This window comes from Cyprinodon tularosa, unplaced genomic scaffold (genome assembly GCF_016077235.1).
Source record: "Cyprinodon tularosa strain WSP-4 unplaced genomic scaffold, ASM1607723v1 ctg918, whole genome shotgun sequence".
NCBI classification, from domain to species: domain Eukaryota; kingdom Metazoa; phylum Chordata; class Actinopteri; order Cyprinodontiformes; family Cyprinodontidae; genus Cyprinodon; species Cyprinodon tularosa.
In genome coordinates, this window is record NW_024039694.1 from 53,828 (window position 1) to 80,948 (window position 27,121).

The following is a 27,121-nucleotide window of genomic DNA, read 5'->3' on the forward strand; positions in this document are numbered from 1 at the left end:
AAACAATCTCAGGATTTTACCAACTAGTCTGGGACAATGTCAGAAGGAGAACAATGGGTGAATAATAAACATTTAACATTTCTTTTGTCATTGTGTTGGTTACTGCTAAAAGAGAATACAGGTTTATTATTTTTGGAGAAAGCCGATATACTGCGTTGATTCTCGTGGGCCTGTTCATATCCAATTAGTTTGCCGGTTGGTTGAAATCAAATAAAAATAAACTTTAAATATATTTGGCTTCTATTTTAAGTGTCTACTTTGAAACTTCCACTTTGAGTTGAATCCCGGAAAGGTAAGAGGTTTAAAATGGGCTAATATTGAACCCTGGGGAAGGTTGTCAGGCGGGCCCTTTTTAGAGAATTTCCAAAAAGTCGAGTCAGACTGTCAAATTTGATTGTAGTTGCTACTCTAAAAAAGACGTGATGCAGGCAAACAAAAATCCCTCTTCATCGCCTGCAGCAGGGTGTTACTTGCTTGCTCTCCTGTCAATGACTTCTCTGCAGAAACCTTTCTTTTTACTGCTGTCAATACGACAGGTAAATGGAGTGAAGGTTCCAAGGGGCAAGTGTTGAAAGTCCTTGCATTTAATGTAATTATTTTGTAGCTTGGCTTTCTTTCTTCATTGCATTAACTATAAGCCCTCCTGTCAGGTGGCCAGTTCAGAGGGGGTTATGCCGACCTGTTTTCTTCAGGTTAACAATAATGTTAAAATTTAGCGTGCATGGGGGGTTGGGGGGTGTAGTTTGAGCTTTTATATTGTCAGTGTTTGACATGTTCTTTGGTGGTGGTTTAATGTTAATGGACCATTTTTCATGTTGCAATACATAACTGATTTTTGTGATTAAAGGAGTAAAGCGTGAGCTTGAATAATTTCTGTAATAAATACTCTGTTTATGCAAAGCGGAGTGAGATTATTGTCATTGGTTAACCTTTAAGCTGCTGTTATCACCGTCCTCAGATACAAAGGAAATATGTAAAATGATGCATTGTGTATCTTTTGCTCTCTGCTTCTAGTTTCAGTTGTTTTTAAAGGAAAAAATTAGGATTAATTTTTGGTGCTGCTGTTTTCTACTATTGTCCTTGATGCAGAGCATGTTAATTCACCCGTAACAAGGTGTTTGCTGCGATTTCTGGAAAAAAAAAAAAAGGTTTGGTTTTGGTTTTCATATTCGTAATATTGAAATGTTTTCTTTTTCAGGGTGATAAAGTGGAGCCCAGTTTGGTGCGTTGCTGTCACATCCCCTGTACGGACCATCCTATTGATCATATTGTCAACATAAGCAACAAGCTGCTTCTCGACATCCGTCGGCACATCAGAAAATACTACTCTGTAAGTATATTTCAGCGATGTATTGTAAATATTAATAAATGTATCAGGAATGTTTTTTTCTATATATATAAATGCACAAGCAAGAAAAAAGATGCAGGCATGTGTTGCCTTTTTTTTCAATTGGCATTTTTTATAAATTTTTGTTGTGCAGATTTTTAGTTCCTTTAAAAACTATAATAATTGAAGATAAAAGCATTTAAAATATATAGTGTCATCCTCTTCCTGAACTGAATTGATTAAGTTATTTATTTTTGGAGCAGAGGAAACTGTTTAGTGATATTTTTAAAGATGTATCCAATAATTATGCATGTTTATTTATTCATCTTTCTCTGGTATTTTAGATTAGCATAGTAAGCATTGGCAAAACTAGAGTTTCCACCTGTATTTTTAAGGGAATACAGACAGTTTCCTTCACAGATATTTTGATAAGACCTTTTCAAATCCATTCTGTTTGATGGGTGAGGCTGGAAGCTAGTGTAGATTGCTGCAATGGACTCAATCCTCCTGCTATCTGTCTTCCCTCGTTCACTATCGGCCTGAGTGAAAAGTAGACCTAGTTTGGAAATATAGTTACCTGTCAAATAGCTTCTTCCATCCCTATGCTAACTATATGATGCCAAATGCACTAAATTTGAAACTTCTTTACTCTGTCAGAGAAACATGGTAGGATTTACATATGGTGCTTTCAGTGATCGGGAAAGTGTGGGATAGCCAGTTGATCAAGCTTAAAATCAGCTGTTTCCAATCACATGTCAGTTTCCCTCCTTTTACCAGCCATTTTTGGGCAAAATAAGCCTATTCTTAAATAGATTTAATCAGGGCTTAAGCTTACAGAAAGCAGTAGTCTTATAAAAAGCTGTGATATAAAATGGTGCAATGAAAACTTCCTGAAGGTTCCTCTCAAATGTTAACAGTCTGCTCAGAAACAATGGGGGATCCAACAGATGCAGCTTCGGTAAGAGAAACCGTCATAAAGATGTTAGAGGAAAGAAGAAAACCTCAGCAGGGCAGTGTGGCTGACATTTTCAGCCACAGAATGCACTGTGAGTAGAAAATGAGGAGAAACTCTGCCAGGAGTTGTTGGAGTTATCACGCTCAGCTTCAGACCTGGAACAATGGCAGCTTTATGTTTCTATTTATCTTCCTTTTACTTTAAGCTCATCATTTTCTCCATATATTCTATGGTTGTATATTTATTAACCACCAACATAAAATGCAGCTCATACAAAATGTATCTATGGCTTAATACATCATATCTATTTAGACTTCTGCACATATTGATTGTTCAATGTGGGTTGAGTGATTTAACTCCCTCCCCGAGCTTCTGACACATTTCTTTGACTTAAACACTGTTTTATTTATTTAATTTTTTTATTTTTTGTTAAAAGTGATTTTCCCACCGTGCTTAGAAACAGAGACGTGTCTTTAAAGAGAAATTCTTAAAATAAGTTGATCCCCACCTGCACAGTGAGATAGGAGAGTGCTGGGATTTGTTAAAGGCGAAGATCAAGCTATGTACAGTCTGTGAAAAGGTGTGTTTTAAAATATCTTGAGCTGAGATTCGTACATCTCAATAACCCATCTGAGTTAGCGACGTCTTGTGCTCCAGGTACAGAAAGGTTTTAAGGTAACGCTCTAAACTTTGCACATCTGGATTTTTCACACCTGGACCACTTCTTAAGTTCAGTTATGTTTGTTTGATGACATATATAAGCAGATTCCCATTTGGATTTATGGGCTGGACTTTGACTAGGCCATTCTACCATATGATTATGGGTTAGTCTAAACAACCCATTGTATCTCAATGTATGTTGATGGTTATCGGTTTGCTGGAAGGTTAACATCTATGAGCCTTTGCAGCCTTTCAAAGTGTTTTCCAGGATTTGCACTGGCTGTAGTCCTTCCATCTTCTCACCAATTCTGACTGTTGCTGCCGAGAAAAAGCAGGACGTTATTGCTAGCATGAATCTTAAGGCCAACTTATACTTCTGATGGATAGCTTCTGCAAATCTGTCTCTGTGCACAACCACGACACCCACTCAGAGGCTCTGCAACCGTCGTTGCGCACGTCAAAATAATCCTGACTACACATCGGATGGCCGCAAACCCGCGCAGACCTCAAGCGGAAGTGCGCAGACAAAAAGCACTATCTGTGTGGTCGTCCTTCTCGATGCCGGGGAACCGAGGAACAACAACAATGGATACTCTAGATCCATCTCCGTGACCGTGATATCTTCCAGACGCGCTATTGTTGTTTTTGAAAAAACAACAATGAAGAAGTTCTCGTGAGCATCCCCGGAAGTTCTTGCAAGTTCTCGAATAGCCTCCCCCTAGCGCTTTGGTGGGAAACTGCTGTGTGTCCCTAGAAACTCCTGACCGACGTTGCAGAAGCATACCAGCAAATCTGGTCGCGACCAGACGCAAGCGATATGTGATTTGTTCAGTTGCAGAAGTATAATCCTCCCTTTAGTGAGGATGTGGACATGTACTATTTTGCAAGTCAATCAAAAAGTGGATATTTGACAGATCTAGCCACCTTTATGAGCAATGATCTTTAGTGACAATCTGAACCATTTCACTGAACACATGAATTTATGCAGAGTTTGATTTAGCTTATAGTTTATTACTAAGGACGGGCATACACTGTAGGATTTTGTGCCCTTTTTTGGTCGATTTTTCAACTTCATCGTGCATCCTGTGGTGTGTAATACACAGGGGACCGATCGGCCACTCACAGCAGCCTCCCGATCTGCAGTCGTATAGTCGGATGACAATCAAACATATTTGAAATTCAGTCGGAAATTCAATCTCCTGAGTTGATTGTGAGCCTAAATCGGCTTGTAGCTCTGCTTCAACTCTAGCATACGCTTACCCATGTGCAAACAAGCGAATTCTCCTTCTTCTCTGTCTTTACTTCTGGATAAGCAAATCCGACCAGTGCCATCTCTCTACGGGTCGGAGTCTGATATGCAATTTGGAAGTACAATGTGAGCAGTTGGATTACATCAGAGCATTGGGCTGTACAGTTTAAGAAAAGATTAGTTTTACACCCTGTGGTTTTATTGTACAACAAAAGCTGTAGCTGAACAATACAATCCATGCCCACCTTAAGGAGATGCATTACAATGTGTCCAGTTCCAGGGGACTGGAAGGACACAAAGAAAAGATACATTTGTCAAAGTTTTGTTTGGAAAACAAACAATAAAGTCACACTTTTATAACTCACGTTATTTATCGAGTGTAGATCCTTGATAAATTAAGGTTATTGCATTTTTTTTGTGGACAATCCTGAATTAACTAACAAAGTTTGAATATCTTTATTGTAATTTACAACTAAGTTTCTGATCTCAGAAGCAAATGACTTAATAGCTTATTGCAACTTTTTCTGCTAAATCCTTTTAAGTTTGTTCAGCCTCCTGTGCAAAAAAACTGTCTTCTGGACATCTCAAACTCTCTCTATTTAGTTTATTAGAGCAATATATACTCTCTCATCATTTTTTTATATTCAGTTGTTAGCATGGGGGGGGCTAAGGACCATGGGATGTGCAGAAGCATAAAGGTCTGTGTGGTCACCGTAGCCAGAGGATAAATTAAACTGGATGCCTGTGTCGTTTCTCTCTCACCGGGGCAGCTTCCAACACCTTGGTTTTAAGTGTGTGTGGAATGCTGTGTCTGTAAGAGTGTGCGTCTTTTTTTTTTTTAGGGGGGTCTAGTAATTCTCCCACAGCGCTGAACAGAAATCAATTAGTGTGGTGAATGTGAGGGGACCGAGTCCCCCCGCAGCCCCTTTGTTATTATGTGTGAAACAGCTGCTACCACTGAATGCTTACATGTCACACAGCAACACACACACACACATACACCCTCAGATGTACACACCACTGTAGGCTGAACCACGGTGGACACAGCACACACAGCGGGGCAATGAAGAGGGATGATATTGTTTAATTAAGGATTCCTTTCAGGCCGAGGGAGAGTTCAAATAGAGCTGTTTGTCCGTCCAAAGAGAGTGAAAGCTCCTGGGTGTGTGTGTATCTGGAAACAGGACCAGAGACACATTAATCATTAGGGAAATTACCTCTTTTCCCCCTCCTCACCATTGCCTCCATGATTATCAATAAACCAGCACCCTGAGAATGAGCAAACACTTGTTCCCATCTAGCTGTCTCTGTCCCACACACACACACGCCGTTCTTTCGTCGTCTCCAACCTTCCTTTTTGGCTAAATGAGAGATTTGTTTGTTTCCTTATCCGCCCAACCCTCCCTGCTTTTTTTTTTGTTGTTGTTGTTTTTAACCCCTCCCATCTAACTACGGTTGCCATGGCATTTAACAAATTATTGCAATTACCCTCATCATGCGGGTCGCCCCTGGATACGGGCTGAGGGGGCCATGGAAGAAAGGGGGCGGAGGGGGGGAGGATAAAGAGAAGGGTGAATGAAGACCAGAGAAGGTGATAATCCTGTTTTGAACAAAAGGTCAAATTGTTGAATAGTGAAGCTTTGATTAAGCGGAGGAGGTACAAAGTGGAGCCGTTTGAGCTCTTTTCACTCTGCGAGTCTGTGTGAGGGTGTGTTTGTAAAGTGGACCGGTTTTCAGCTCGGGTCTCCTTGGAGCTGCAAATACAGACTGATGAAACAAAAACCAGACAGCGGCCTTTCTGGTCCGTTTGTGGGACTTTGGAGATTCTTGCAGGAATCACATCAGAGAAAGGCTTTCCTCTAGTTCACTTTTAGATTGGAGAGCAGCTTCTTTGTCGCTTATTAATTTAAACAGTTGGAAACTGACAAAAAAAGAATACATATATTTATTAAATCAGTTTGGAGAACCTTAATTTCTTTCTTGAAAGCCTTTGAATGAGGCTTTGACTAAAATGGTAAATGACCTCCTTACTTAGCACTTTATCAAGTCCAGGAAGTCCAAAGCACCTTAGATGACCACAATGGTCTTCATTAGGGTATAGTCTATTTTACTTAAGTATTTAAAAAGGATGTCGATTTAATAAAGCATTGAAAACTTTTTCTAACTATCAATAGAGATCCCATCCAATGATTTATTACTAAAGTTATCTGTTATGAATTGAACAAAAAATAAAGAGACCTCTTTAATGAATCATTTATTCTTTACCTTTTGTCTGAATTCTGATGTCTAAAAACAAAGTTTTAGAAATACATTTACAAACTAAAACAAAAGAGGTTTTAATCTGCAGTCTTTAATCTTATCAATCAAAGATGATCGAGGGAAGATTATCAGATTCTGATCACCAGCTAACTGATTGCTGCATGTTATGATTTAGGTGCTAAGTGCATTGAAATAGCTGCGTTATCTGGTACGCAGCATCCTTTTTATTTCTGATTGACTAGAATTTAGGAAGCCATTTCCTTGCACTGACTCACACTTCCCCCTCTCATTCTTAAAAATGAAACAGGGAATAGGGCAGGCTTGCGCAACTAAGTAATTGCACTGTTTGACTTTTTATATCTTTCCCTCTTATTCTGTTTTTCTTTCAATTGAACTGCAAAGGATGCCATGTTATAAGTAGTAAAACCTCTTTTTTTGTTATTTTCACTATTAGCCCTACATCAATTTTTATTCTTTCGTATTTGCCTTTCAGATAATTAATTTCCTGTTTTTCTTTACACACAATTAGTAAGTAGGGATGTCGCGGTTGAGGAATTCCCCCTGTGATTATTCAAGGAGGCTTAATATTGCAATATGCGATATTATTGCACCATCTTTTTTTTCTTTGTTCTAATTTATATATTTTGCAAATGTGTTTGTATATTGTTAAATTACCAACTACATGACAAAATTTCCTTTGAAACATGGCGCTTAAACATAAAAAAAAAGTCATTAGAAAAAAGACATGGCAATTTTATAAACTTTATTGAACGCAGATCAAATGGCAGTGATGGCACAGATATGCCTCATTTCTCTGACTGAACTTAACAAAATTCAGAAGAAGGCTGAACTTTTAAAGGCAAGTTTGACTTGATGCGCCTATACAAAATTAGATGTAACAGGCACCATAATTCTTAATTCACACACAAACAAATGACTGTGATTTAAAGCTCAGCCATGTCCTTGTTGCGGGCAAGGAAAACCAGCATGTTAACCTTTTGTGGTTTGAGAGGATCTGAGAGGGGTGAAAACATTTCCAGCAACACTGAAAACCCTCTCGGACAGTGTGCTCATTGGAGGAGCGACCGGAATGCAGGTTTCTCCACAGTGGAAAATGGCACCATCTCTTCAACCAGGTACCGTTAACAGCGGCTTTTAGGCGTTAATGTCTGTCACTGTCTCTGCTGTACTTAGCGATTAGAGCAAAGGCTTCGCCGACTCCAAGCTGTCGGCTGGCACCGACATGAGCCGCCGCACAACTCTGTGTGGCAGGAGGGCGCGGTAGCCGCGCCGTAACAGCTGGGTGGTAGCTAGCTAGATGAGCCCTTACATTCGTTGTGTTTCCACGTTTTACTTGAACCGTTTTGCCGCAGATTTTACAAATTGCCTCATTTAAATTGTCTGGCTCCCCCTTTTTATTTGGCTGAAAACCGAAATGCTCCCAAAGGGGCGAAGTAACATTTGGTTTTGATACTAGTGCAGCTGCCATTGTATCCTTCTCAACTGTTCTCCCAAGATGCGGTGATGGCGGTGGCTGGTTTTGTAGCGCGGTGAGCTTCTTGATATCACGATATTTCATTCATGCGGGTATCGTGACAGCCCTATTAGTAAGAAGCTTAAGAAATAACAGTGTGGCTTAAGATTCTGGTGAAAGATGTGGAGTCATAACTGGAAAGTTCATGTTTACACCAATCCTTTCAAACACTCTTAAACTTGCTAACCTGCCCTTTTGGGACTGCTTAGGGGAAAATAACATCTAGCTACATCTTGCTAAAGAACATCACTTTTAACCAACTTGTTACAGATACTGCCCAATAAGTTTAGAGCTCTCAATGAATGTGTCAGCATTAAACAGCCTTTAGGAAAGAGGCCCATTCTGACTACAGGAGGATTCAGGAGTATCACGCTTAGTTTCATAAAGCCCAAAAGCTGCAATAGAAAACTGAAATCGCTATGCAGCTTTCTGAAATCTCAAGCAACTAGCTGCAACAAAATAATAAAGCAGAAAGGTTCTTTTTTTGTGTGTGCGTTTTGTGCACGCTATAGGAAAAAGCAGGTGGACAAAGAGTAGGAATGGAGGGTGGGTATATTTCATGGTGGGCCCTGTCTTGGCCTGGTCTTGCCTCTGTTTGGTTAAATTATGTGGAACTCATTTGACGTCTGCATTCAGTGTGTCAGGTATCCACTGCTATAATTATGCAATTATAAGCCTTTATTCTCTCACGTCCGTCTATACACCCCCCACCCCCCAGCGCTCGCTCTAGCAAAATGCCTCAATTAGATGTTTTTTTTTCCTTTCATCTTGCCTCTCTACCAATGTGTTTCTTGTTTTTAATCGTTTATGTGTGGCTCCCAGGTCTAATGCACTTAATCTTACCTTGATTTTTATTTTTCTGCTTTGTGTAAATACCCGTTAGGTCAGGAAAGCCAAGCAGAAAGCTACTGTTGGAAGCTTTTCCTTTTTTTTTTTTACCTCCTTAATCATAAATGTGTTTCAATTAATTCATTGTTATGCATGTGATTGTTGCTGGATTGTTTGTGTGGTAATAAGAGCAGCAATGTCTGCGGAAGGTGCTGCCATAAACACACAAACTAAAGAAACTACAAACAAAACTATCGCCTACTGCACCTGTTTTTTCTCCTGTCTATGATCTGTTGTCTTTCATGCGTCTCTGTTATAGATGGAGAAGCATTTTTTTTTTTTTTTCATTTTTCAAATTTTTTTTTTTTTTTTTTTATGAAAGCGACTACAGGTTGTTTAAATTAGATCTGGAGCTGGGATTTATGTGTAAAGATGTGAACTCAGGGAGGTGTGTTTCGGGGACGCTCAGTTGGGCAGTGGGTAGCACCGCTGCCTTGCGGCAAGAAGGTTGCGGGTTCGATTCCTGGCCCGTGGTCTTTCAGAAAATGGATGGATGGAGTGTGTTTGGCTTTCATTTAGAGCAGCTTGGTTTGTGTGTTCAGCATGTTTGTATGTAGGCACAGATTAAACATTCCTCTATCTGCTCGAATACCTTTTTCCTAACTTTGAGTTAATAGACAAAAAAAACTTTTCTTATATCTTAGATGGGATCTGTACTTGTATTTAGTTGTTACAAATTCCAATGTTTACATTAGCCTTATCAAAAACTGAATCAAAAATGTCTGCACTTATCCACCACCATGTATGAGGATAGAGGGTCTTCTCTACTTTGATTGAAAGGCATCCCCAACTGATCCCTTCTGTGGCCTACACTGTTTAATTCCCACACTAATCACCCCAACCTTGCCTTAGCTGGGTATATGTAGTTGCCTAAGCAGCCTTCATTATGCCTCATCAACCTCCATTTTATTTTTAAACACCCAAAAAAAACCTTTTATTTTTTTTAAAGGTATATTCTCTCTGAAATTCCCTGTTTAGACGACTCTGTTTAAGAAGTCTAGACTGGTCTGCATATCTGGCTCAAAAGCAAACGGTTGTTTAAAACTAACAAACTCCCAAAGATCAAATCCAAAATTTCTTTATCTTGAGAAAGTCACCTTTACGTTCTGCTAAACATCTATTGTTAAAAAAAAAGTTTGTCTAATAAAGTTTGTTCCAGGTTCAGCAACAGCTTTTTTCTTGCTTCCATCAGACTGTTGAACTGTTGAAACTCTAATCCAGACTCTGCATCACACTTGTCAATATATTTGCACTACATGGATGTTTGTATCATAATTAATTTAAATAGAACACAAGTGAATCTTCTACTGCATTTTGCACCACGTTTATTTATTTGCACTGCACTGAACATTTTCATATCAATGCCTTTTGCACCATGACTTTAAACTGGTTTTTCTTTTCTCCATCACTGTTTACATTTTGATCACTGTTGCACTTTATAAATGATAATTTTTCATTTCACTGCTGTAAGCTTTTCATTAACTGTTAAAAAGCTGTATGCATCCAAATTTCATTTTGTATACATTCTGGGTATACAAGATGACAATAAAGTTGTCTTAGTTCAGATTGAGTTTGCTCCCCATCCTGGATCCACAGGTCAACCCCACAATCCTCCTCTACAAACTGGATTTTCTTTTATCCTCTTTGTTACTGGAGCTTAATTTGAGGCTCACCACTGCCACCTCTACTCCTTGTTGAACTGTCCTCCTCTCCATCTTATAAAACCCTTGTCGATGAAGCCGTTGTATCTACAGTCATCACTTAACCCTCCCAGCTTTAGACTCAGTGTATCTGTAGCTCATTTGGTCAGACTTCTTTCCAGTTTTCTACCTAAAGTTAACTGGAATCACTTCCAACAGACCCTAAAACTCACTACATTTATTCTACTCTCATTTAAAGACTTCTTACAGTCAATAGTAGAACACCAATTCACTTGGTTTAAACCATTTGCCACTTTGATATATCTCACCATACAGATATATTATATGTATTTATTGTCTGTTATGCTTCTGGGCAGGTGTTTATGGTAAATGAGAATTTTATTTTCAACTATTCCCATTGTGTTAAGACACCGATGGTTTTAAATCTTTCCTTTATAACTAAAAATAATTTATTAATATTTATTTGAGCAATATTGGAATACAGCTCTGAAATAGTCATTTGAGAGATCTCTAAAAGCTTAATGGCAATATAAAACTCCATCCATCCATTTTCTGACACGATTATCCCAGCTGGGGTTGTGAATTTTGTCCAGGGAGTGAAATTGAAACTGGTGTTTTATGGTATTCTCCCACAATCTACTGATAAACGATCTTATATACAGCTAAAAAAATACTTCTTCAAAATGTTTCTGCCTACAGTTAGAACTTGGATCTGGAAATGTAATCACACCAAGCTCAGGGCCACCTAGATGCATTCTTATAGCTGTAGCATTACAAACCGCTAACATTCTTTTTATCACCAGGATACACATTCTGAGATTGAAGAGAAATATTTTCATAATCAAAAGTGCAGCTAACTTTGTTAATTCTTGAAACCTTCACACATTTTTTCTACTTAGCATATTGAACTTAAACTCAGGCTTTGATCATGGTTTAACTTTAAAAATCCCAATTCAAACTTTGGTGATGATTTATCAGATAAATCATAATAGCAAATACATGAAAATCATCCTAATCCTTCTATAAAATCATAGAAACTTGTGTTCATACATGCATCTTTTTTATGCAATGAGTTGGATGTTGCTGGGTAATACTTATCATTCACGAGAATGAGATTATTTTGTTTTCTAAAACTTTTTTTATGTTTTCACAAATTGTCAAAATTTCAAAATCTTTATCCTAAGGACTCTCATCAGTTTCACTTTCATGTGTGTTTTGACAGATGAAAAAAGTTTTGTGTATGTTTTAATTTATTCATTACAGGTTGGACCACTCGCTAATATTTTTGACTAGGAACAAGAGATGATCAAATGTGAAACAGACCAATAAAAAAATTTAAAAAAAAAAACACTGAAATAGCCTCTTATTTTAGCATCAGCGATCTTCTGTCAAACAGGCTCCAACTTTAACATAATTTGAGGCTAATGGTTAGCATGTCAGGGTTGGCCGGCTAAATTGTGAGAGTATTGTTGGCAAGACCTTTGTCAGTTTTGTCAACAGAACAGTTGGAGTACTACTTCCTTTCTTCCTTTTCAATAAGACTTTAAATTAGATAGACTGACTGAAAAACTAATAACACTCATTGCCCAGCATCATATCAGTTTTATGATATTAGAATAAATGTATTTTACGACTAAAACATGCTGAGAACAGTCAGAGAACTTTGACAAAAGTGTTAAGGGGTCTTAACTTATAGTTTACACCGTTATTTAAAGTAAAAGTGTAAACTGTTCAGATGGCTGCTCACACTGAGCCTGGTTCTGCTGGAGGTTTCTTCCTGTTAAAAGGGAGTTTTTCCTCTCTACTGTCGCTACAAGCATGTTTAGTGTGAAGGATTGCCTTCGAGTTAATGAGTCGATGCAATCAACTGGTTTTCCTTAGCAAACTTTGAATAACTTTGACTGATCTGGTGAACTGTAAAGTGTCTTGAGATGACGTGTTGTGAATTGGCGCTATATAAATAAACTGAATTGAAATTGAATTAGATGATGTGCAGTTTGAAATAAATTAATTGTTTCTATCTGCATTGCATTCTTGATGTAGCTTTTTTTTTTTTGATAAAGTAAAGAAGTTTTTATGGTTGATTCCACTTTGAGGATACAAATACATTCCTCACCGTTTTCAAACTCCTTCTGTTCAGAGCTGATCAAGACACCAGACAAAGACGGACTTAAAAATCAATCAGACAACCACTGCGAGCTCTTATGAGTGAGGGGGTGTGGACAGGGAGACAGGTGCACCGGTTTATTTTGAGTGAATGGAAGGAGGGAAGGAAGGAAGGAGGGATGGAGGCAGCAGCGGAGCAAAGGCGTTGATGACGATGGGTCTTATGGTCTGTCATTAGTTGGGCATTAATCCCCCCCCTCCTCCTCCTCTTTTAAACCCTTGGTAATGACAGAGCATAAGAAGCAGGGGGAGTTGGGAAGAATATGGGGTGATTGAGAGGGTTAGAACACAGCACCTGCCCAGGGTCGCTGCCTCACTCCAGGAGGTCCTAACTACTGCCGTTTTGGCTGTCCACTGCTCTGCCTGTGGCTGAGCAGCACGTTGACACACGTACACACTGAATAATCTGAAACGTAAAGCGAGACAGCAAGGCGGGACGTCAAGCCAGACGTGCACCTCTGTTTTCTTTGCTTGTCTTGGGCACTTTTTTTTATTTATTTATTTACAAACCTCCTTTTCTCTTCTTCAGAGTACTTTTGTTGTCAGATTGTTGGGCTGATTAGAGCAGCTAAATGGAAGCAACAATTCTCAGCAAAATTTCCTCATTATGGCAAACTGCTTTTTTTTTTCTCCAGCCAACAGAAGTTTTTATCAATTTTTGTTGAACATATTTATTGACTAAACAAATTGCTTCATAAACACATTTTATAAACGAGTAGTAGTAGTTGGCTGCCGAGTAAACATCTATTTTATTTTGTTTTTTCTCTTTTTGATTCAGAAACAGTGTTTTATTCAACATTTACACCCAGTGTGCTTTTTAACATGGAACAAGTTGCAAATAAAGAATGACAGAATAGATATTTGTCACTTTTGCAGCTATGCACAAGTTTCCTTAGCAGTCTTAAAGGCTAGAAGTATTTTTAGTTTGCTCTTATTCTTATGAAATGATGGACAAGTTATTTTCCTTCTGTTTTTTGAGGGTAAAACATGCATAAATTGATTAATATTTAAATGAAAAGTTTTCTTTGGTTTTTACATCAAGGTTTAACTTAATTTTAACCACTAGTGTAAAGTCTGAACGCAAATAATTTAAATAAAATAAAAATGACTTTTCTTAACTTCTTCTTGGGGGATCTAGAGAAGGTTGACCACGTTGAAACAGAACTCTTTTTGTTAAACTGAGTCACGTTGAAACCGTAAACAACATTAAAACTTTTCTTTTTCTTTCTTTTGAAATCAGTATTTAGCGTCAGATATATGTTCTTTATTTATAAAGTGCCTACAGCTCCACAAATTGCGGACGTTCAAGTGGGACATTTTTTTTATTTAGGTCCACGTAGCAAAGTTTTTCAGCTCCCTAGCAGATTATTGCTAACGCAGTTAAAATTGGATATATTAGACTCTCTTCTCCAGAATTTCACGAAACCCCCTGAAAGTTTGTAGAAACTCTGAATACATGTAACTGCTGAGGTATTTCCCCTACTGGATGGAAATCAAACAGATCTTTTTACCGTACAGGGATGGTTGGTGTGCGAGGACCAGGCCTGTCAGAACCGGACCAGGCGCCTGCCGATTGCCTTCTCCCGACACGGACCCATCTGCCCTGCCTGCACCCGGGCTACGCTCAGACCTGAGGTAAATCCACTAGCTTACACTCGCTCAGCTCTGCACTCCCCTGCTGGGTTGAATAAATTCGCATTAGTATGAAGGTAGCAAGCAGTAAACCAAAACAAACGGCCTCTTTGCTCAGAAGCCGGGAGCTGAGGTTGAGTGAAATCCACTCTCTGGGGCGCTTTGTGTTCTGTAGATCTTTCCCAGAGGATGGTGCTATGGAGCTGCGCTCTGAAACCACCTCATGTATACCTCTGCTTATTAGTGTCACCTTTCATCATATGCATGACATAATATCCTCTTTGTCTTGCAGCGGCTGTGTGTCTGTGTTTGTGTGCCTCCATACTTCTGCCGAAGAGCTTGCTGCTAGTTCAGACATTAAAACCACCTGTCTGTGTAGCTCTGCTCTTATGAACACTTTGTTAGTTTGACCACTGGATTTGAGAAAAACACTCTTCCTTTCAATTTGAGCATGACATTTCTCTGTCCCACTCTCACTCTCCTTGTTTCCACCATCGCCTCTCTTAACTCTCTCCCTTTAGGGTCGTTTTTATAATATATATTTTTTTCTGCTCTGCTCCTGTGTGTCTCCCCCCATTCTGGCTGCTTTGCTCTGTCTGGCAATGTGGCGACAGGTTGTAAACCAGAAGGCCAATTTCTGCTGTCAGTGTAGCCACTTAGGCAGCCATTGCTGTGCCTGAGGGCCCTGGCACTTTAAACTGCAGGCTGAATACAACATTTAACTTTTCTCTGCTTGCTCATGCAACCTTTTTCTTTCCAAAATTTGCCGCCTGCCTTGATTTTGCTTCACTTTTAACTCGCCAGCCTTTGGACTGATCTTTATGTACATATTTGACTGAAAATTTGTGTATATTTAGGTTTGCTCTTGTCAAGATGGAAGATGTTTTTTATTATTATTATTTTGATAAATATAAAATGAAAAATAAAATCTATCGGCTGTTTACCTAACACACAGTATAGGACCAGCAAATTAAGGCTTGTTTATCTCAAGTTTTAATGTTTTAATTTTTTTGTTGTTGTTTCTGTTCTAGAATTAGTTTTAAAGAAAAGATTTGATTTGATGTGATAAACCAACACTCCACTTTGGTACAAAGTAGTGGCAGTGTCATGCTGTGGGAGAGTAATTTATTTTTAGTTTAGGAGAGTTCCCAATATCATTGCTTACTACTGAACCTTTTAACACAATTTATTAAAACAATATTTTAGCTCATCCATCGTTGTATTAAATGACTAAGATAATGGGTTTTGGAGGTTTCCATATCTGCTATATGCTTCCATGTACCTCCAGCTGTGACAATGAGACGAGAGAATAAATAAACATCTACAATGCCTCATAGTAAAGTTTAAGACACAGGTTATTTGGTTTATTATTAAAGTATTTCAGTAATCAGTATAAATATTTGAGTTTGACATTTAAATCAACATTTAGAGTTGATCATTTTCCTTTTTCTGCCTTTGATTTTATTCTCTTTGACTTGGTGTCGTCTTCAGCTGTTTAAAGCTCCAGTTTTTTTTTTTTTTTGTTTTTTTACCAGGATTCACCTACACTGTGTGGACATGAGATATCTCATTTTAATTTTTTAATTATACCCTTAGGATCAAATTGATATTGACCATATAATTTATTTTCCAGACCGCTTTACAGACCTCAGTATCTGCAATACACACAGACAAGTTTTGCACTGGTTAAAATAAATACAGGAGCTCCTATATTAATTATCTGTAGAAAGTAGTCTTTTTAGTTGTGTATGTTGCTATGATTTCTTATAAATCCAAGTTTTTAGTCTCTTTTGCTTTCCAGATACAATAACACCAAAGTCTTAGTCTTCTGAGAATTTTATTCAGCATACAATAAACACCAGATCACTTTAAAGGGGTCATAGAATGATTATATATGGTATTTGGTGATGGTCCTTAAGGTCTCTGAATAGGGTGTGTAACATTGGTTGGGCTGAAAATGGCATATTTGCTGTTCTATGAGACCTAATGCAAGCCTGGTTAAAAGCCCTAGAATGAAACGACAGTTTTTTTTCCTTTTATGGTATGCTTATGAATATTTAGATGAGCTGCGCTCATTGGTTGGTTTACAACAAGGGAAGCTGCTGAGCAAAGACGCATCATCCAACAAACACTCACTCACTGAAACATCAAAATTGTTGATATGGTAGATTGACCGGACGTCCTCTTTTTCGCGGACATGTCCTACTTTTCATACCTAAAAAAATGTCAGGGGGGAATTTCAAAATCGTCCGGGATTTTGGTCGACTACAGTGCAGTACAGAGCTCATGGCTCTCTGCTGAGGTCCGGTCCAGTCAGAGGCCCAGCAGTCAACACTTCCGACTCTCCCCCTTCCTTGGGCCAGTGGACTGTTCTGTATATCAATTTCAGTGCATGACAAAAGTACAGGCTAGAACCAAATAAGGCACCATCTCCAAGTTTACGTCAACTCAGAGATTTGTTTGGATTTGCCTTTTTATGGTGGAAGTTTAGAATTGTAAGATTTTCAAAGAAAGGAGGCATCGATGGGGTTTGAACTTCTCTGTACGTTGATTTAACCCACTGAACTATCATTATTCATCTATGACAATTTAGCCTCAGTTTTGCATTCCATGACCCCTTTATGAAAAGAGCAGATAAAAAGCCCGGCTCATGGTTTAGGAAACCGAACCCTTAAGAAATGTAACAGTGTCTATACTAAAAAGGCTTTCATTAAAGGAGGGATGGGTACCATTCATATTTAAACTGATGTCTGACACCTTAACAGCACCCAATTTTGGTATCATGCTAACATAATTCTAAACACTAGAATTATTTACCTTAAACAGAACGAAGGTGGTAATGCGGCCGGCCCTCCCATGTTGATGGCTGCAGTTGAGTGGATAACCCCTCGGTTTCACTGGTTTTGGAAGTGGCTCATATGCTTTTTACAGACGCCATATTCCATGTTTTTAAAGCGGAGAGACTGCATGATTGAACTCTGATCATAGCAGTAGTAGTATAGTACTGGTAGGCTTTAAATAGAAGAATAAACTAGAAAAAGTCATTATTTTACCACTTTAATAGCCTGTTCTTTATTTAATCACCATACATTATCATGGGTAAGTTCAAATATTCATTTTTTCAGTTACTCTTTCCATTTACTAGTCGTCTGTATTGCAGCCGTCCATTAGCTGTGAAGATATTTTTTTTTAGCGGAGGGCATAGATACATTTTTTTAACCTAGATTCATCTCACTGTAATCTTGGACTTAATCAAGATTAATTTAGATTTAAATTGCTCATTTGAATTCTACTAAAGCATTCATGATATGTGTGTGCTACCCGAAATAATAAGTAAAACAAGTCTCTTAAGCCAGATGCTGCATTAGATCAGGGGCTCGTCTCCTGTTTCCAAAATTAATCACAAACTGCTTGAGAAAGCTTTCCTACTATGATAGCTGGTGATGAAAATAGATGATGTTTAATAAGTGTTTCTTCAGATAAACATGAATTCTGAACTGTAGGCCTACATAATAGATCACAATGATCATGATGAGCTCTATTTCTCCTTTTTTCCACCAGTCACTCAGGCAGACCAACTTTGGGGTAACAGCGTTTGAGGATAATACTAAAATCTGTGGTCAGAATGTCTCTTGTGATGTCAAGATCCTAAGGTTTTCTAAAAATGTATCATGTGAAACTTTAGCTCTAGGAATGAAACGGGCTCAAAAAATACCAAAGAAGCTACATTTTCAAAAAGCTTCCCGCTTTACCCACATACAGCAAAACAACCATAAAGAAGCAAACATAACGTTGTGGTAATCATTCATGGTGTTGTGGTATTATGAAATTTTAAATTACATAACATGGCCTAATTGCCTCTAGGTGGTACTTGAGACTGGAAGAGCTCCTGTAGTAAGCCTATTCTGCATTGCAAAAGGTGCAAACAGCTTTAGTCTTGTCAAGTTCTCCATTGGTAATCTTTTGAAAAAAATTAATTTTCCCTAAAGCAAACCTGCCATCTTTATAGCTACATCCATGTCAGCACGTCACGTTGATGAATATTGATTCGTTTTCACCCCCAGATATATATCCGTGCTAAAAAATCAAGGTGAAAGTCATCATTACAATAGACCCAGCTCCCAACCCAACAGATTTCTGTCCTGCTGAAGAACCCCTAAACCGAATGCTCAAAGCCTAATTACTGAACTCATTCTGTGTTTCATATTTTCCGGGAAACATTTATATTATGGCTCTTCGTCAGCTAATATTGGCTGCTCAGTATATGGTAACACGGTTGTCTGAATCGAGCTGGTGCACAGAGAGTAATAGCCCAGCAGCATACATATTTAATTGGTGCTAATTATACGAAGCTCTCAAGAGGTCATTCAGCGGCTGTTTGAGCTGGCGGTAGTCAGACGGCTCAAAGAAGGGAAGACCATGAAGAAGCTACCATTTTTCCAATCAGACATCTGATTTCTATAATCAAAGTTTGGGTTATTGGAATCCTCCATCTGATTGTTAGGCTGTCTGATCTCTGGCTTCATTGATTTCTAATAGTGTATTCATAGACTACGAGTAAATATTAGCATCTTGGAGGACGATAGAGGATCTTCTCTATATGCTTCTGTTCAGAAACATTTCATCCGTCACTCCTTTGGTACGTTATCCATCCCTTTAGGTTCTGCCTCGTCCCTTTCCTCCATCCGTCTCTTCATCTCTATCTCTCTCTGCCTCATCCTTTCTCTCCTCCCTCCCTCTCTCTGGACACAGATTCAGAGCGTGATCTGATCTCCATGTAATGGGAGAGTAATAGGCACTCTGCCTTGATTGGTTGGTAATTTGGGGGAGTTATGCACAGGTGCAATTTGTAATATTTTCAGTAAATTAAATTTCTTTCTCTTCCTCTCTTGCTGCCTCTCTCTACCTCTCCCCTTTGCTTAATTCCTTTCTTCGATCATCCAGTCTTAAATATCTCCCCTGGCTTTCCTTTTCTTCTCCCTTTTATTCCTTTGCTCCTTTCTTTTCATTTGTTTCCCTTTCTCCTTAGCTCTTACGCTCATTCTGTCTTCTCTTGGCACGTTCTTTTTCTCTCTCTCTCTCTTTCTCCTCCTCCCTCCCTGCCTCCCTCTTTTTCTCCCCTCGTTTTATTGATGTACGCTCAGGCGCCCATTAGAGCTCCCTTTTTCCCTCTAGTGGAAATTGCAGCATGTTAATTTTCACACAAATTACGGCAATAGCAGGTATCTCTATTTGATACATTATAGCGGGAGCAATCAGAGATAATTGAGTGCCTTTCAGAGGGAGACGGCTGCATTCACTGCCGGCTCAAAGCTGCCCCATTATCGCCTAATCGCTCTTTAAACACTGAATTTTGCCGAACAAAAATTCTTGTCATAATTTTGCTTAAGTGTATTTGGAAATCACAGTCCTTTGAGCGAGGATAATTGAAATCAAATCCCTTTCACTGGAGCTGACATTTCTACATTTCCCCCCAATTGAAATTAATTTCAAAAATTGAGCATGAATATCTTCAAATAGCAGGCAATTATGCCTTTCAATGGGGAGAAATTACCGGTGCTGAATCGTTTGAGGCTTGCGGGCGAGAGCACCAGTTAAATGCCTTTGTTTCCCGCCGTGTTTGCCTAGTAAAGATTTACATATATTGACTCATTATGGTGTCTTGTGAAGCTGATCGGCGTGACTACCACAACCGGCAATAATGCTCATCGCATCTGAAAAGCTCAAGAGTTTTAAAGCCTTGTGGCCTCACAGCTGAGGGGGGAGAAATGTATGTTTGTTTCTCTCCATCTTCCTCCCTCTCATTTTTTCTTTCTTTTTTTTTTTTAACCTGCAGCTGCAGTTCTGGAGGGCTAAGATTTTGCAGCTTTAGATTTTTTTTACTAGGCATGTTTGTAGGAAAAGCTGAAGAAGAGTATCGATGAAAAGGGTGCAGCCAGAGGTTGTGTTTGTGCTTGAATTGCCGAATGGTCTCAGTGAACCTTTCCGCCCGGCTCTGTGTGCAGAAAAGTTTTAAAGGGGCAGTTTTGGTGCACGTCTACCTCCCTTTAAGATGAGCCAGGCGTGAATCTGTATAAGATTCTAAGAGAGTGAGTAAGCAGCTGGATAAGCTGATCGGGAAGGCCAGCTCTGTGATTGGATGCCCCCTGGACTCAGTGCAGGAGGTTGGAAACAAAAGGATCCTAACTAAATTAACATCTCTGTTGGATGTTTCCCACCCCACGCATGCAGCTATTGCAGAACTGGAGAGCTCCTTCAGTGACAGACTGCTGCACCCTAAATACACCAATGAGCGTTATCACAGATCCTTCCTCCCAGCAGCTGGAAGACTCTATAATCACCACTGTTCCCAACAACCTCAATAAGTTGATAGATTCATGCTGATTTTGTACAATTTCTATCTTAATCAGTTAAATAAAATGCTGCTGTCATTTTGCACATCTCTGATGTTGCTGCTAAATTGAAATGTCCATAGCTGTATAATGGTTAATTTATTCTCCAGGTGGACAGTTTTATATTCTTAAAACACTTTACACAGTATTTTGTTGTTTATCTTTTAACTCTTCACTAGTATTTATATATTTCTAAAGTCCACATTTGTGTGACAACTTTTTCTAAACTATTTTTGCTGTTGTAAACACTAGAATTACCCAATTGTGGGACAATAAAGGGATTTTCTATTCTATTGCTGCATTCATTGGGCTTTCTTTAAGATTTCATACTTCAGCTTATACTTCTGACTTTTAGTAAGGTTTTCCCCCTATAAGCTTGTTTATTGCAGGGGTTCCCAATACAGATCATATTCAGATATTAAATTAAATTAATAAACCAAAGCGGAGTCCTATTCAAAGTGTGGGTGTTAGAATAGATCAAAAGAAGCAGTGTGGGGAAATGGATGGAGCAGCATGCTAGCTGTTGCTGCCAGTATGGTGGGCATTGTTGTCCAGAGTTATTTTGAGGCTCTGCTCTTTATGTCAGGAGTCTAACAGGCTGTTTTTAGCTGGTTAATTTGTGGGTTTTATCTGTTTGGATACAGTCAGCCGTTGGCTGCTTAGCAAACTTGTTGCTAGCTCACCAACTAGACTTTTAAAGCTGTTTTAGCATAATAACAGGGCTACGTAGGTCTTTAGTCTCCACACTACGCCTGCCTGTGTTATTTCCAAACAGCCGGGTTTGTATTTGTCTTTATGAGAGAGAAGACTAGGAAGGCCTCTTTCATTAATCCCAAACAGCGTTTCATTTCTCTGTTTTATGTTCTCAGAAATATTCCTAAACAGCCTAATTCGTTCTTTCTTGTAAACATTGGAAAATATGAAGTAACTTTATTTTTTAGCTAGATAGCTGGCAATGTACAGCAACAAGTAAGAGGCAATATTTTAGCTTTTTTTTTAAGTGTACATTTTAAAACTTATATAGGTATAGTTTATTTTGGTAATTGGACCATGTAGGAATGGCTGTTTTTTTGTTTTTCTTAGCGTGGTAGAAGCCATTTCATCAATGTTATTTAATCTACTTGATTTAAAGCCGTTTTTTTGTGTTTCTTACCTTTTTTGCATGCTTTACATCCTACGCCTTCTGCTTCCTTCTCTTATTTGTCTGTGTTTTTGAGTCCTTACACAGGGTAAGGATGTGTACCTGTGTATTTAGGTTGGAGGGGGCGAGGGGGTTAGCGAGACAGAGATGCTAAAGGCAAAGGAGCAAAGGGGTGCAAAGTGTGGGGGGGGGGGTTCCGACACTCCCAAGAGAGAGGCAATTTCACAGCTGGTTTGCTCCTTAGGCAGTCAGGCTGAAAATGCTGCAGATTTGTGGAGCAAATTGAAATGGTGTCAGTGCGGGAACAAAGCGCCGAGCTGAATGACGAGGTAGAGGTGTGTGTGTGTCGGTGTGTGTGTGGAGCAGAGTGAGGTGGGGTTGCGGGGCTCTAAATTCAATAACAATCCTGTTACATTTTAGCCACACCTCTCTGACACCTGTCAGTCAATCAGTATGCAGCGAAGGACCCGCCCACAATCAGCAGTGTATTGTTCCAATGCTAGCTTCTGTGTGTGTGAGTGTTTTATGTTTCAAGAGGAAGAGGTGGCGCTCGGTGCTTGTGCCGACTGAGCTCGTTCAACCTTGGCAACCGTAACCGAGGCTCCATTATGGGATGTGCATGGTTTGGTTGTTGACTAGGCAGTGCATCAACGGTCAACAGCTGTGCGTGCCATGTGGGCAGTGATAGAAAGCCATTAAACACGCACACTCTCACACACACACCCTCTCTCACTTTCACACATCACATAGTTTGCATTTAGCTGCATTAGATACTCTCACCACTTGATTATGCCACAGCAGTGAAAACTGAAATTACAATTATGCGTGTTGCCGATTGGCAGGTATAATGGGCTAACACACAAACCGGCTCGGCGTGCAGGAATTGTCAGGGGATTCTTCCTGGTGGTAATAATGAAGCACTCGGCGCACACCTGATGGCAGTGTGGGGTCGAGGCTTAGCGTGCCCTCTGCAGTGTAGCTGGGAAATGACGAGCCAATAACTGCAATTAAACATCCGGTATAATGGCTAATCAAATTGACAGCCTCGGCTGTTCGCATGCCTCTCTCACAATGGCTTATCACAACAAACTATTATGAGGGAGGGTGTATCAGGTCTGATCCCCTCTCTTCTTCCTCTCTCTCCCCTCTTCACTTCTGTTTTTGCTGTCTCTCAGGCCTTTCTCTCTCTCCTCTCCCACTCTTCTCTGTTTCCCTCCCACTGCTATGTCTAGCTCATCCTCTCCGTCTCTTTCCCTCTCTCTCCCTTTGGCAGGCTGTCATGTGGCTCTGCTTAATTGCAGTGGAAATTAACAAAGCAAGCAAATTTGTTTTCTAGCTTTACTGTGTCACACAGAGGAAGGGGGATGTTAGCAGGGAGGGTTAGTCATTTGGGCGGGATGTGCCCTTACAGAATCTTGCAAACACATCTATTATTTATTCTTCATGCTTTTTTTTAGTCCTGTCATGATCTTGAATCCACTTTTAACTGCCTGAAACTAATAAATAGAATGAAAGATCATTGCTAGTGAGATAACTCTGCTTAATTAGTGTTTAACATATCAAAACATTTTGAATTTTATCATAAAGTTGTTTTATATGATGAGAGGATTGGTTGTCTAAGCAGCAACCAGGAAATTCAGATTAATGAATCTCTGTTGTCTTATTCAGTGTAGGATCCACTTGTTTATCGTTTTGTTCCAAGTCTTATACTCTATCACTTGAAGCGTATTAAAGTATCTGTCTTTAGCCTTTCAATGTTCTTACATTGTCATTTAAAAAACTAGTGACTCAGTTTTGTTGGATTCAGAATTTTGTCTCAACATTTTAATTAATTGTTTTTGCTTTCTAAGCTTACTTTATTTTGATTTAGGTTTGTGTGCTGTAACCTTGACATAAATTACATCTTAGCTAGTGTTTTTCCAACTTTTGTCTTTTTTTCAGTGCAGCAACAGGAAACCAAATAGCAGTGATTCATTATTTTAGTCTAGGCCATCCCTCCATGGTCAGTTAAAACTAAAATTCCAATCGTGTTTCCAGTCAGTGAATGCATCAGGGCTAATTGGCGCATTGTCTGCAACACCCTGATACAGAAGTTCAAACTCAACGTAGACTGAAAGGAAAAGTATTATCTATACCTAAAGCTGATACGTTCTATGTTAATCAATTAAAAAAAAATAATATTTTTTTGTTGAGATCACTGAGTCCAGGACCGTCCATTTTTGCCCGAATATAGTAACACCCCACTCCTGACATCTTGCAGAAGTGACGTCACGGTACGGTAAGCCTAGCGCCATTCTCCCTGCTTTACAAGCCAAATCAATGGGAACTATGAGACACATCTGCAGTCAACAACAATTATTTCAAATGTTGAGAAGACTCGCGGAAGGTATCGTTAAACTGACAATGCCCACGTGAGAGAGAGAGAAGTACTTTTGTATTTTGCTGCCACATTTAGTGGCATCCCTACTAATTCCTTATTTCAAATTTATGTTTTAATTTTTTAATCCACATTTACGTAGTATCCATGACCTCCTGTTTGCCTTGTGTACAAATATAACACAAATGAGGAGAGACAGGAAAACATGCAGTTTAACTTTCATTGGACCTTCATAAGTTAAAGGCAGGAAAGACGATTCTTTGGTGGAAGATATGTCCGACGGCTGTTTGTGTATTTTTGAATCATTTGCATGCATCAGTGCCCCCTCCTTCGCTAAAGATCTCTATGCCAGAAGTAATTTTGTATTACGAAAAGTGCCAGTATTCACCGAGTCAGCAGGAAATCTCCATAAGAAGAAGACGTCTCTGCCGGCGTTATCACTGCAAGTTACATTTAAAATTAGTTGCTGTCCTCTCGCTGCTGCTGCTACTAAAACCACAGAATTGAACATAATTTACCTTTGCAGCAGAAGTTTATGTAAAAGCAACAACAAAAAAGCTGCAGCAGCAAACAAGCTTTGGTGTAATGGCGGCGTGCTAGTCAAACCTCGTATGAGTTACTCTTAGAGCCTACGTAAATAAGATACTAGGGGCACGTATGCAAAATGTTTGACAAACAAGTAGCCAATGTGCTTTAGTCAGTAGGCAAAGTAGATTGGCTAATGTTTTGTAGTCACCATCATGGCCAGTTTTTGGATGTTATTTGTTTTTTGGAGGGAACCGTTTGTGCAAGAATGCTAGCCCTCATTTAAGCCATTTTTAAACAATTCATCATTTTAGTAACACAGCTGGTCAGAGGAAGTGGCAGCTGGGAGGGAACAAAAATGGTTAAATAAGATGTGAGAATGGAAAAATCTGCAGTTTAACAAGAGATTGGAAAAGGGTAGATATTAAAAAGTGGGGGGGGGGGCATCCAAAAGTTGAAAGAAGCAGCAAATTTTTGCTTTTTTGATTCAATATTCTAAATGAAAACTAAATATTAAACTTAGAAGGTAGATGTTCAGATTTATTGAGGTGCTGCAATTGTTTTGGCCAGTGTTGGTTTAACAATGTTGGTTTTCTCTTTGCAGTACTCGGAGAAGGCTCTGTACAACCAGCTCTGCTTCTACAGATACATCTTTGACTGGGACTACGCCATGGCCAAGGTTCTACAGTCTGACGAGAGAGGTAAGATTTTACGCACATCAGCTACTTTATCACTCTGATCCCAGCTTTATTACTTAACGTAAAACAATCCCTGCTTGCTTTTTGGGCCGTCTTTGTTCCTGTTCCTCTTTACTGGCTTTGGAGTGGAAATCAAGTTAGCCGAGGCGCTGAGAAACTTTGAATTTTAATAAGTTAACAATGCTTTCTCACACGTACAACATAGCATTAGCAATCAAAGTCTCAACATAAACCTTTTAGCCAGGCTGCACTTAAAATATTCACCAGTGATGTGACACACACACACACTCGCCAGCGGCGGCAGCCAGGCATTGGTTATGGGGAGGGGGGGTTAAGGACATTCAGCTCCTCGAGTCGACAGCCCTAATTTAGGAGACGGATTCAATCACACACACATACAGAATGCAAAACGCTCCAATCACTGGAAGAAAGAAGGAGAGAGCCCTCCATCTCTCTCCCTCTACCCTCACTGTCCATCTCTGCTCCTTTCTCTGCGGTGCTCCCTCTCTCTTTCTTGTCTCTCTCTCTCTGCCTCTCTTGGACAGGCACTCGTTTGGCTGTGTTGATTGAAAACAGGTTTTAGATTTGGGGAAATGATAGGGCGAGTAATGGGCGCGCTGACGAAAGGATAGCCCTTCTCCTGTAATGGGACATGGAGCGTATATTTCCCCCCTTGGACTCAAATAGACGCTACTCCAACGATCCGGGTGCACTCAGTAGGCGTCAGCCGCAAGGCCTCTTTACCCACAGTTCTCCCTGATTGATGTCACTTGATTAGAAAGGGCCGCCGGGCCGAGTGATTTATTTATTTGATTAAATATTTATGTATGTATGTTATTTATGTATGTATGCCTGAGTCCCGTGAGTGCGGTGAGCTCAGGCCAAAGCGAGGCAGCAAAGGAGCCAGACGGCAGACTTAAATATAACGTGTAATCAACAGATGACCACTCAGAAAATGGAGCGAGCTGAAATAGAGGGATTGGGCCAGTGTAGAAAAAGAGGGGAGGTTGGGGGGTGCTAACATGATTATAGCCTCCATTTTTTGCTTTCTTTTATTTCCGTCTAGGCCCAGATGCAAGAAATCATCACCAATCAATTCCTCGACTTTCCTCTTTTCTTTAAGTTCTATTGTGCCGGTGATTTGTGGGCACTTCCTGCCTTTTTTTTTTTTTTTTTTTTTTTCTGTATGTGGATCACAGACCTATACAGTACATTTCTGTTGTTTTGGGCTACATAGGGAACATTACTGATTCATGGTTGTGAAGCAGTTTCTTGGATGTTAATCAGTAAAAGCCTGAGAGCTTCTACAGGAAATAAATAGAAAAAATTGTAATTTTAATTGAGGTGCAGTGAGAAAATCAATCTAGAAACAAACAATTCCTGCACCCTACCAGACTAAACAAACTCACTCTTCAGTGAGGAAGCAGTTACAGCGATAAGAACTCAAACGAAATTGTTTCCATAATCTGTGAGGTTTTTAAAATCAAATCAGAGGAAGAACAACAGGGTTAAGAAGCTATTAAGGATGTCAGTTATTCATTCAGGCTGCTATAGCCCATCCGGTGCTGGTCATTCAGGTTTTTTTCTGAAAACATTCGTAAAACCCTCATATTCAGGTTATTTTAGTTTGATAATTTAGTTTTTTTTATGTGATAAA

At 39.4% G+C, this 27,121-nt stretch overlaps 1 protein-coding gene across 1 annotated transcript in view; it reads left to right on the forward strand.

Moving 5' to 3' along the window:
- Positions 1–27,121, forward strand: part of pola1 (polymerase (DNA directed), alpha 1) — an 85,025-nt gene that overhangs the window by 49,417 nt on the left and 8,487 nt on the right. Inside the window, 3 exon segments of the mRNA XM_038274465.1 lie at positions 1,199–1,330; positions 14,218–14,334; positions 25,371–25,467. Of these exon segments, the coding sequence (XP_038130393.1) occupies positions 1,199–1,330; positions 14,218–14,334; positions 25,371–25,467 (346 nt within the window).